The sequence below is a fragment of the Oratosquilla oratoria genome, chromosome 1 (genome assembly GCF_046742065.1).
Source record: "Oratosquilla oratoria isolate Oo_2021 chromosome 1, ASM4674206v1, whole genome shotgun sequence".
Classification (NCBI taxonomy): Eukaryota; Metazoa; Arthropoda; class Malacostraca; order Stomatopoda; family Squillidae; genus Oratosquilla; species Oratosquilla oratoria.
In genome coordinates this window covers 124,430,078-124,442,650 of record NC_134777.1, presented here as the reverse complement: position 1 = coordinate 124,442,650, position 12,573 = coordinate 124,430,078, and the positions used below count along the sequence as shown (strand labels likewise).

General features: G+C 39.2%; 1 protein-coding gene across 1 annotated transcript in view; it reads left to right on the top strand.

Annotated features, from left to right (window-relative positions):
- LOC143026413 (dual serine/threonine and tyrosine protein kinase-like) overlaps positions 1-12,573 on the top strand; it is an 88,017-nt gene that overhangs the window by 53,656 nt on the left and 21,788 nt on the right. Inside the window, exons 4-8 of the mRNA XM_076186736.1 lie at positions 1,635-1,893; positions 6,672-6,844; positions 9,365-9,596; positions 10,135-10,373; positions 12,176-12,382. Coding sequence (XP_076042851.1) covers positions 1,635-1,893; positions 6,672-6,844; positions 9,365-9,596; positions 10,135-10,373; positions 12,176-12,382 — 1,110 coding nt within the window. The remainder of the gene's footprint in view (positions 1-1,634; positions 1,894-6,671; positions 6,845-9,364; positions 9,597-10,134; positions 10,374-12,175; positions 12,383-12,573) is intronic.

Here is a 12,573-nt window from a genome sequence, read left to right as displayed (position 1 = left end):
CTCAAATTCATGTACAATTCCACCATAATCTATACCCTTAATTTCCAATTATCATTTTTAGATTTGAACTCGTGTATTGTTCGAGTGTGTGTGCAAGTGTGTATATGTACACGATAAAAGGATATTCCGTGCCATTGGTGAGCCACCAAAGTGTCTCCAAATCACTTAAATAACTAGAAACGGTAACTTAATACAATTGCAATACTGGAAAAAATACGCTTACAATCGTGATCATATCAGTAACGTAACATTTCTTTGTTTCTGTAAAAGAAGGCCTGAACTTCTTATGTGAAATAGTTTTTTAAAATGATCAGGAAGCGCAGGTTCAGAAGCATCAGTTTGTGCGGAAAAAGAAAAAGAAAAAAAATAGAAAAATAAATAACTTTAACGGACACCATAAATGAATTTAAGGCATTTTTTTGATAAATGGAGATAAAGAGACGGGAACCCTTGAGCATAGGTAGAGACTTAGAGGTGACAACAACGACTGGTTAGGTTTTGGCTCGTTAGAAATAGGAGCACAGTGGATTGAGAGAATACACTTTTGTCCCTGCGGGACTCGTCCTGTTGATAACATGTGAGTGTAGGTGATTGTACACACATGGTTGTATGTTGGCAGGGTTGTAGAAGGAGAGGACCACTTGCAAATGGCAAAGTAGACTGAATGTAAACAATAAGAGGTAAGTGATTCATCATGCGTCTTGATAAGACCTTTTTCATTCGCGAATTATGAGTTAATATTTTATCTTGTTATTTATATATTTACTTGTGTGTCTACTTGATTTCTTTTTTGGGGTAGGGAATGGACAGGAAGTCACCGATGGGTTACCATTGTCATCACAACACTTAACAAAAATTTTACGTAGTCAGTACTTTTGGGGGAGGGAGGGAGGGGAGGCTTTAGTAATACCCCCTACGGACCAGTCACGCAATGATGATTTATGTCCCTGGTTTTAATCTCTACTGTCCCTCCTCCCTCCCACCCTAATTAAGTCTTACCTGTGTACCTCCTTGTCTCTCAGGACAGAGGCTTTGATTATATATCTGTGACGCAATGCAGAGGTAATGCATTAATCATCCCTCCTTGGAGCCCAGGAGGTGGGGTGTCAATATTTTTTTTTTTTTTTATCCTTCTCCAAGTAAGTTGATCATCGCAAGGTGAAATATTTCTGTAAGTCATGTTCGTTGAGTCAGAATCTGTATTGACCAAGAAAAATAAATTCAGTCTGTGAAGTTTAACTCGTAATTAACCATTTTTTTTTTCTTCACATTCTCATAAACAAATTGTATTGGGTGATGAGCTGTGTGTGTGCGTGTGTGTGTATCTATATATATATATATATATATATATATATATATATATATATATATATATATATATTTCTTTATTTTTATTTGATTTTTTAATCAATCCGATGTTTTAGAGAATAGTGTTGACCGTGGAGTCTCACCATCGCCACGACTTTGTAAGCTTGAAAACTTAAAACGTATACTCCGACTACAAAGTGGTGAGCTCAGGCATGTCAAGAATGAGTAATCTGCTTATTTTAGGTGGCACTTGCCACCACGTTTCAGAACGAACAGTTGTGGTGTCAGGAGCTGATATTCACAAACTTCTTTTGTTTCTGCAACAGGACAAGGAAAGCCTCAGGAAACTAAAGCGCCTGGCCCCAGACGTCCCGGTTCTCTTCGTCCGGGTTCCCAGCCTACCCGACTCTTTTAGCGACGACCTCCCGGAGTCCGAACAGCATGACATCCTTTGCAAGCTCAGCGTGCTGCCCTCGCCCCGTCCCGACATGATCAGCCCCGCCTCACAGCCGCCTCACGCTCAGCCCCAGCCACCTGCCGACACGGTGCCTGTCAGTCTGTTCCGAACGCTCTGTGATGAACTGGGTGAGTGGGAGCACTTGTACGGGTTCCTGAAGGTGTTGGTCAACAACGGACTGTGATGGGCGGTCCGACCCACCGTCACACAGGCCTGTTATTTTGTTATTAGATCCACGTAACGGAGGGGTGTCACAGGACATGGTGCACGGGCTGCGGTAACAAAACATGTCGTCATCGTCGTTGCCGTCGTCGTCGTTGATCATAGCACAGGTGTCACATGACCTTTCCTGATGAGGACAGGGGGAGACGGGCCATATCGGAGAACACCGAAATGGCCTCTTGTAAGTCATCGAATTTGTGCAGACAGGCAGGCGAGGGGCCGCAGGACATGTTTGTAGTTGTGTACTGCAGACATGGACGACATTACGTATGAGAGGGTCACAACAATAACTTCATGTTCACAATATGTTATTAATATTATAAAGGAAAAGCGTGCCGGCAGAAGACCTTTTATTCCATAACTAGGTCGGATGCGAAAACAGATAATAATAACAAACGTATAAGTGATAATAATTTATAATAGATAATGAATAAATGGACAGTGAAAAAGAAACTAATAATGAATAGTGATAGATAAATTATAGAAAATAAAAAATAAAACAAATTGCAGGCATTACAACATTTTGTGTAGGTGTTTATCTAAAATAATCTCGAAAATTCGAACTGTACTACATTGCATTGCCTCTGCAGGAAGTTTATGCCATTCATTTACTACACGACTGGCGAAGTTGTTTCTACCCACTTCCAAATTAAATCTACTTCCTGACAGTTTGAGACCACTATTTCTTGTCTGATTCGCATTCAGTGTGAACATTTCGTCACTTTTGATGTAGCTAATTCCATTTAGAATCTTAAAAACCTGTGTCAAATCACCCCCTGAGCCTAAGCTTTTTTAGAGAACATAAATTCATATGTGTAATTGATTGACTAGTATAGTAATAAACAGCGTTGTATAAATTCTCTCGAAGTGGTGTGTATCTTTTTTGGTCAACAAACCAGTAAATAAATAAATAGACAAATAAAAAAACACGTGTCCGTAGGCCCAATAAATCCACAAGTTGTGTATTCAGTAAAATTTGTTGAAGTGCAGGACCAATAACATGGATTGGGTAGAGACAGTTGGAATTTATTATTTATTTAATATTGATGCGATTTCCATTTAATTTACTGTGACATATTTGTAGATACACTTTACTAAAGGGGATTAGAAGAATACATCTTTCACGTGAACGATTGTGGCATTGCAGTAAGAGAACCGGAAAAAAATTGTGTCACAAGGACGTTTTGGCATGACAAATATTTAAGAACGAATTATGACAATAATAATAAATCGATCTACATACGAAGGGCTTTTCCCCCCCGTGCCAGGGAGTTAGCTAAAGCCATAAAGCATATACTCATTCCCACCCATTTCACCGCCCCCCCCCCTCCCATTCCACTCCCATCCACCACCCTTTCATGTCGGGTCATCCCTGTATCCCGCCCACTGCCCTGGGTCAGAAACAACGCAGCAAGACAGCACATCCACAGCAAGGCAGCTTCACATCGGCGACCCCATCCCCCACCTCTCCGTCCCCTCATGCAGAAAAGTAGCAGACGGGGAGATAGCCCTTTGGGCTACGTCAAAATGTCATTCACACATACACTCCCTTGTTACCAAAGGGTAAATTCCTACAAGAAATCAAGGCAGAAGAGGGTGTAGGAAGAGATTTCCAACCATAACCCTAAGGTTTGGGTCTTTGATAATAATAATAATACTAGATAAAACTGATAATAAAAACAACAATAATAACGATTAATAACAGATCGTTTAACCTTGACGAACCGTTGAAATAACTTCCCAATGGTTGGTGTTGCAACCTTTCCCTTCAATCTCTTTCCCAATCATGATTGTGATGTGGCGAGTTGAAGGGAAACGCCTTACACGCTTATATGTTACAAAGAATGGGATTAGGCAGATCAAGTGACCATGCCTTAGTGTGCCGAAGTAGTGAATTCGTTAATGGTTTATTTTCTGTTTGTTAAACTGTTTGTAGTGTTTTGTGTATGGAGGTCTAAGTTTCTTTGCGGCAATATGTTACATTAGAAATTAGATAAACGAATAAATAGATAAGATGACTAATCTAGGGTACAGTCGTTATTGTCTTATCAGTAGTAGTTTCTCAATATCTGAAAAGTAAATTTGGAACTACGGCACCATTCACTTTATTCATAAGTAGACGTGCAATTGGCGCTGATAATGATAGTAATGATAATGAATACTATATACATAAAAGTTATAACGATCATTTTTAAAATGGCAGCGGCAGACATTAGTCCTCTGATATTATTTATTTTGTTTTTACACTTGAGAAAATCCTTATGAAGGAAACTGTTAAGCTTTTCGTCCATCGTCCTCCTCTGTTGAGAAGCCCAGTTCGTTCTGTGAAAGGGAATGAACAGATACTTTGAACCGGTCCTATCTAGCGAAGTACACTTCCGAACACTTCGATAACCTTTTATTGTCTCTACTTGCGGCGTAGGCCACACGCGTCTTCTTGTCTGCCACAAAAACGTTAACTGAGGAATTTTCGCCAACGACATTTGCTATTTTTACCCATCTCGTCATCAAATTTTGCCATTCTTGTCCATAAATGAATAGATACTAAAGGTAAATGATAGTACCGTTACTTATTGTTTCCATAAATACCAACTGTGTAGGCGGAAACTTGTAAACATTTACAGTTTTGTGGCTGCCATTAAGGACGTCTTATCCTGAGTATCACTAGAATCTGATGATTGTCTACATTCAAATGTTTATAGTGAGACTCGTGTTAGCTTAATTCAGATTTTGGAAGTAAAAGGAAGTACATATTATTCAATGTATTCCTGGAACATAGCCAATGATCAATTTTGTTATTTGTTGTTTTCGTAGTAGCATGACAATGTGCGGCAAAAATGTTCTTAAATGTGTACTTACTGTGTATTGCTTTGTCTTTGAATTGGCATGTTCGCAGGTGCTTAGACTGAACTTGCAAACATTTCCTTAAGTTCCAGTGACATTTTAATATCAACAAAAATGTGTTATCACATTGGCATGAAGAGAAAATACCGATAGTCAGTCGACTCTTACTTGAGCCCTTTGGCGTGGGCCGGGTGGAAACCCCTATAGTTGACACATCTTAGCGATGACCTACGCATGGCGACTGTCTCACTGTTGGTCTGTACGGTATCTATTCATAGGATATATATATTCACAATACTGCATGGTGTTAGGAACGGCTTGGGATTTGAGGAAAGTCAACGAATCTGTAAAATTTCAGTTTCATTTCATAACGTGGCTCATGCGACTTTGCCGCTCGTGATATATGTTAAGAAACAAATATATATATTATATATGTGTGTGTGTGTGTGTAGAGAGAGAGGTAGCGAGTCTGAGGAATGTGATAGTGATGTGGCAGTAGCGCGGTCTCATCGAGCCGCACCTAAAGGCTAAAGTTAAACTCGATAGCGTATAAAACCAAAAGTCCTTTCCCCCTCGAAAGTGACTGAAAATTTTGAAGTAACGTGTTTGAATATTATGGAATCCAGCACCCGGATATAATTTGTTTGATTTTCTGCTATCGTTCAAAAACCTCGGTGGGACAAAAGTAGTGATGTAATCTAGTCATTGTATTTTTCTCCTACACGAATTCGAATCTCGTATAGGGTTTTAGGTTCCGTCTCTTTGTCCTCAAAATCCTCTTACTGGATTTCGTGGTGGTTGGCAGTTTGCATCATCATTACGCAATTCGTTTGATTGATTAGACCCATAGTTCTTTTGAGTCCGTCTTCCCGTCTGGTGAAGCAGAAGTGACACAGCAGAATGACGTCACACGAATAAAAGAACAGCTTAATTTATAAAGCGACTTATTCCTCACCAGAGTATTAACTGCTCCCTCCTGATATAATTTTTAAGCCATGGCGGCTTCTCGGGGGACAGCATTTTTATTTTATTTTATTTTATTTATCTTATTTTCTATTTTATTTTATTTTTGTAAGCGGTTTATCGAACATCAAGGAATTATTATAGATGTTCTTGAATATCAACTCGTCGGTTAATACGGAACGCCGTAGTTATCATATGGGCCCTTTTTCAAATGTGTACATTTGGGAATGATTATGAATTAGAATTGCAGACATTAAAATAGCGTAAATGTTTATCCAAATGAATCTTGAGACTTCAAACATAACATCACTCAATCGCAAAGGACGAGATCAAAAAAGAAGGTGATGTTGGCGGGAAACCGCAAGGAAGTGGAAATAAGGATAGAAAAAGAAAGAAAAAAGACAAGCCAGTCCGCAACTTTTAAGTAGACCTTAACAAGGAAATTGATAAGATTAGTTATACGTTCACGAAATGTCTGGATGCTTTGCCCAGGAAACTCAATATGTAACGTGTATGGGAATTTAGGTAGGTAGAGGCCACATGTAAACAGCTACACCGTCATAACAACCCGCCACACTAGAATTTTACGAAAGATAATAATAGTAATCATAATGATAATAATTTGTAGTACTTGGCGTTGGCGTATTGAATGTCAGCAGCTTAGAATATGACGGTTACCAATAGTCTTTTTCTCTCTTTCTCTAGCCATGGGTAGTAGTGCTTCTCTGGCTGACGAATTATTTATGACAAGATTACTTACTCTCGTCATTTTCTCCGGTTCAATGTAATGTTCTGTTCAAAGATTCATTATTCAATGGTGTAAACATCTGAACATGGTGTTGTAATGTCTACTTTGACACACCATCTCCTGTTGCAGGTTACCTAACAATGACACCCACACCCCCTAAACTTCGATACCGCCTGCTGGAGACCAATCTGCGGGTGGACAGTGAACTCCTTGACAGTTTCTCTGGGTTTGCCTCCATTGTACCATATGTTCGCATGATGCTTCAAGCAGGACTGATTCGTGCAGCCACTCTCCTCAATAATGTGAGTAGTCCTCTGTCCTCCTTTCCCCAGAAGGCTTCAGGTCTTGTCCTTGATAGTTACCCATAAGTTCCTTCTTTATTGTGGAACACTATTTTGTTGTTCTTCATTTTGTTGTGACAAATGACAAGGTATTGCAGGAGTAGATCTTTGGCCAGAATTGGGTCAGGCCTGTTCCTCACACATGTATATAACAATACAACCTTTTGATAAATGATAGACTTCCCTTCAGCTAAGCAAAATTGTTTGACAGTAGTCAAAATAAAAATGTAAAATTGAGCACTTGTCACAACAAAGTTGCTGTCTGCCATAGTATTAAAGTAGTTAATACTCCCTAGTCACCATTCCGACTTTCGTGGATACTATCACCAATAAAAATTATTCTTTCATTCCCGTTTTGGTTTTATTTAGCACTAAAATCCTTTCTCTGACTCCACCCCTGTTGCCTCAAAGTTAATATAGTTCTCCATTCCACCCCCCTCCAACACCTCTCTTTCCCTTCCCTTTCTCTACCCTTTCCCCTTTCTTCCTCCCTTACCCATCTGTTTTCCTCCCCTTCCCATCTCCCTCCATTCCCCTTCTCCCTCCCTCCACACCTTTCTCTCCTCCCCTCCCTTCTTCTCTTCTTTCCATGCTCCTCTCCCATCCCTTCCTTTCTTCCCACTTTTCTCCCCTCCCCTTTCCCAAGCCACCTTCACTATTTAATACCCCCCTCCTCTATGCTCTACCTTCATTACTTCCCCATCCACTTACTACTGCTGCCCTCATTACATCACTACAGCACCTCAGCACTCTGAATGGGGGTATTGACTGCATAAATCTTGGACAGTCAGTATATTAGGGATGTGACACCCCAACCAGTCAAAGCCATGCAGCATTCTTCTTTGATTGGAAACTAATCTCCACTGAAAGAAGAATGCTGATCATTTTTAACTTCTGCTGACCCTCCTTTCTGACAACTTCCAGAAACCTTTGTTTTGCCACGGACTCCATCTCTTTGGCATGATATTGTCCCCAAGGATGGAAGCTGTAGTTATTGGTATTGAAATACAAATCCACCCTAAGACTTGTTCTTTCTTCTAATTACTCTTCTTTCTCTCTATTTCATTTCTTTTTTTCTTCACACTTCATCCTTACTCTTCTTTTACCCATCTGTTTCTTCCCACTCTCTGTTTTCACTTCACCTTCCCACCTTTCTCTGTTTTCCACTCCTTTCCTCTCCCACAAGTCTTTTTATTTTTTCCAGTTTCTCCTCTCCTTTCCCCATTTTATGGATAACAGATCATTTGTATCCAGACTTTTTCAGTGCATATTTTCTTATATTTATTTTCTTTCTAGCTTAACTCTCATTTTATTTCTCAAGTACTATATGAAACCCAGTGCTTAGTATTTATAAGGAATGTAATGCACGTCATAGAAATAACTGCACCAAGTCATGTAATAAGGCTTTAGAATTAATTTTAACTTATATTTTGATTTTGAATATTTGCTTATGAAATTGTAGCTGATCCATAGACTTTTGGTGTTATTTTGTAATAGAATTTTCTTACCACTCTATTGATTGATTTTTTATCTCATTTATTTTTGCTTGTTGTGATGTATTGTTCTGTGACCATGTTCATGAGATAGAACTGTATCATATTAGATTATATATATATACATATACATATCAACAAGAACCCACTGTGTTGGATAAGAAGAAATGAAATAGATGATATCCATATATTTTGATCACAGACTGTGATCCTCTTTCATTTCTTCTTATCCAACACAGTGGGTTCTTGTTGAAATTTACGAATGTTACGACATTACTTTGTATATATTTATATATATATATATATATATAAAAGTTTTTTCCCCTTATAAGCAAGGGATGGCCAAGTCAAAGCATACATCCACTTCACATCCATCCCACATCGATCCAAAACCCGGTTACATTATCTCCCCTCCCATCTTAGCACCTCATGGATGAAGGGCCATTTCTGTTCCCTGTCACATAGTTTATCTGAAAGGCAATCCAGACAGACATAATGCCTCCTCAGCAGAGCCTGATAACCAGAGTTGGTTTACTTCCCCACTACTTCATTATATGACAACCCCCCTCCTCCTATTCACTGGAGATAATTTCATAGCAGGCAAAAGGAACAACTGTCTAGGCCACATAAATTCATCCAGTTACAGCCATTCACTGTTCACTTTTATCTTTGTCTTTCTTTCTTTCTTGACAGATATTCTTCTTGCACTTAATGCACACTTTACCCATCCATCCATTTAGAACATAGCATTCATGCAAGTCTCAAGTTAAAACATTGCTGTGTTTTCTCTTTTCTCTTTTTATGGAGTATTCTTAAATATAGATATATATATATATATCTATATATATATATATATATATATATATATATGTATATATATATATATATATATATATACTTATACACACACAGTTCTTTCTCATGTGCTGCTTGTCCAATTAGTATTATGTGTTGTCTCACCTCCACCACGACTCCTCCCTTCCTGCAGGGCCACAACCGGTGCATGCGTATGTTCATTTTGTTTGCCTTTGATATGGCACGAGAAATTCAAATAACACCTCGGCGACTAGCCTATGCACGTGAAAAGGAAGCAGAATTGTATGACAGTTTGATGGCCATTGCAGTCAGTAAGCAGGATGAAATTCGGACAGTCATTTCCCAAACCATTGCAGACATGACTGATGATCTCTTAGAAGAGGCAGCCAATTATGAGTTTCAGGGTAAGGCATAATAAGGGATTGTTTGAATGCTGACTAAACCTTATGTGAAAAGGTAAGGCAGTACCAGTGTGTATAGCTTTTTGGTATGTTATGTATGCCTTCTCAAACCCTTTCATATCAAATGTTGCTTGCTATATTGTGGCTAATGCCAGATGATCTCATATATGTGGGGGGTATTCCCTTGGTAGTGAAGGGGATCTTGATTAGCCCCATCTGTACCGAGTAACTCAAGTTTTATTTTGGCTCTTGACAGATTGTTCGGTTAGATTGTATTCCTTTAATATTAAGTAGGTTGATATATATGTATAAAGATTTTATTCTTTGTTTAAAGTAACATTTGTTTTGTGTGCAGAATCAACAGTAATATAATTTATATTTAAATTATATATAAGTATTTCCCCAACCCCCATTTCATTGTCCTGTTTTGAATTCTAATTCAAATCTTTAATGAGGGAAGATGTGATTACAAAGTGTGTCTTCTCTTTTGATAAAAAAAAAAAAAAAAAAATCTTCTTAACAACTTGCTTGTCCCCCTCAGAAATATCTGTTCCGGATGAAGGCTGTCTATCCAGTGTCCGAGAGTTGCGAATTTGTACGGGTGAGATCCAGGAGCTTGTAGTAGGCGCCTTGAATGGGGAAGTTGGCAAGAAGCTGGTTGGAAGTGTTGATGTTATGCGAGACTCCTATCTAGGCACCTTGCAGCGGTGTTTAGAGAGTCTTGAAAAAGAATGCAGAGCCTCAGGGGACAGTCCACATGTTGGAGATGCTCTGAAACAGGTGAGGCATCATTTGTTCTTACATATCTATCTGTCTGTATACCGAGAGCATTTTTCTCCGTACAAGGGAGGTAGTCAAGTCAGAGGCACGTTCCTATTCCCACCCATTTTACTCCTTCCACCACTCCCTCCACCCCTCCCACCTCAAGTCCTCATTGATGATGGGTCATCCCTGCATCTGCCAACTGCCCTGGGTTAAACAATGCAGTAAGACACAGTACATCCACAGCAAGACCACTTCACTGTCCCCTTATGCAGAAAAAGAGAAGATGGGAGAAATCTCTGAGCTGTGGGAAAATATCATTTGCATGAAAGCACCCTCTACCCCCCCCATCCTCCATCCCTCCCTTTCTTGCATAATAGTATCATCTATGCACAATCATTCTCCACTCATTCCTATCTCCTGCCTTCCACCTTCCACATCTCTTTTACCAGTCTTTCATCACTCATTCTTTTCATGTATCCAAACCATCCCAATAATCTTATATCAGTACTGACATCTCGCTCATCTCCTCGTTTCTCACTCTATCCAACCTAGTAACCCCTACTATGCTTCTCAGACATTTCATCTCAAACACATTTAAACTTTTCCTCTCTGCCTCTCTTCAATTCCAATTCTCCCCTCCATACAATGCTATTGGCATGATCTCCTCATTGCATCCATTCCCAGTTGCCTATTTCTCATAACACTTTTTAATCCCCCAAGGCATTTACTTGCTTCTCTCAATCTACAATTTACCTCCACCTCTACTCCCTTTCCTGCCACATGTGACCCCAAATACCTAAAGCTATCCATTTCCTCCAGCCTCTCTCCTTTAAAACTTACTTCCAACTCACTGCCACCCTCTACCTTTATACATCTCATCACCTTACTTTTACCCACATTTACCTTCAACTTTCTCCTATTACATACCTTCCAAAACTTATATAAACTCCCTTAATCCTTCCCCTGATCCTGCCACAAGCACACTGTCATCAGCAAACAACAACTGGCTCACCTCCCACTACTCTCCATTGTCTTTAGCCATCTCCATTCCCCTACCCATTACCCTCACCTTTACTGTATGCACTATCCCATCCATGTACACATTGAACAGCCATGGTGACTTGACACATCCCTGATGCAGTCCCACCTTTATCTCAAACCACTTGGTCTCTCCATTTCCCATTCTAACAGAGGCTCTACTACTCTCGTGAAAAGCTTCCCCCAGTACCATATATCTGCAAAACCTCCCACAGTGCCTTCCTATCTACCCTGTCATAAGCCTTTTCCAAATCCATAAAGGCCCAAAAAACATCCTTACCATAAAGTTCTTGTACATGATAAATACATGACCAAAAAGCCTTTTTTCCCATTATAGAGAGGCTGAATCAAAGCACATAGCCATTGGTTTTATAGCATAAAGACAAATATAGGGAATCCCCTAAATATATGAAAGTGATATGTACCTTTAAACACTTTCATATATTGATCATTCTTATACTAGAGCAGTGCCAGTCTTGCCATACGTGAGACTGGCATTGTGGTCACTCATATGGTAAACTTGAATTTGTACAATATTTTAAATTTTTCATCATTTTTTTCATACCAGTAAAGCATATGCCTTTCGTATAGAGAAAATTATCTTCACTTTTTCCCTTATGTACCTTCAAATCTTCATCTATTGGAATTTTGTGTATAAGGGATTTCCTGTACTGTTATACACCTTCTGTTAAAGAAAAAAAAAAAAGAAGAAGAGAAATGTATGAAGCCTTACTGAAAGAGCCACAGCCATTGTCTCACTTTTCTGATGGTATTTTCAGATGGTGAATGCAGCATACCAGGTAGAAGTGACAGTCACCACATCATCATCAGTTCTTCGTTCACTGTGGGAGAAAATGAAACAGATAGTAGCAGCTATGCCAGGGAGGACACCCCCAGTGGTTGATGCTGAATGGAAACGGAAAGTGGCAGCTGATATGATTGACAGTTTATCTGAGGCAAAACTGACGAAAAGTATTTGTGCACAGGTAATTCTGTGCATAGGTTTCTATATTTTGTAATAGGCATCATGGTGTTTTTAATCTAATTGTAATATGGTATTACACATATTACAGTATGTTGTGAGGTATTGAGATGTATTTATGTTATATTTCACTATTTTTCTAGATTTTGTGATGTTTAGCAAAATGTAGTAGGGGACAGCGATGACCCTTTATTC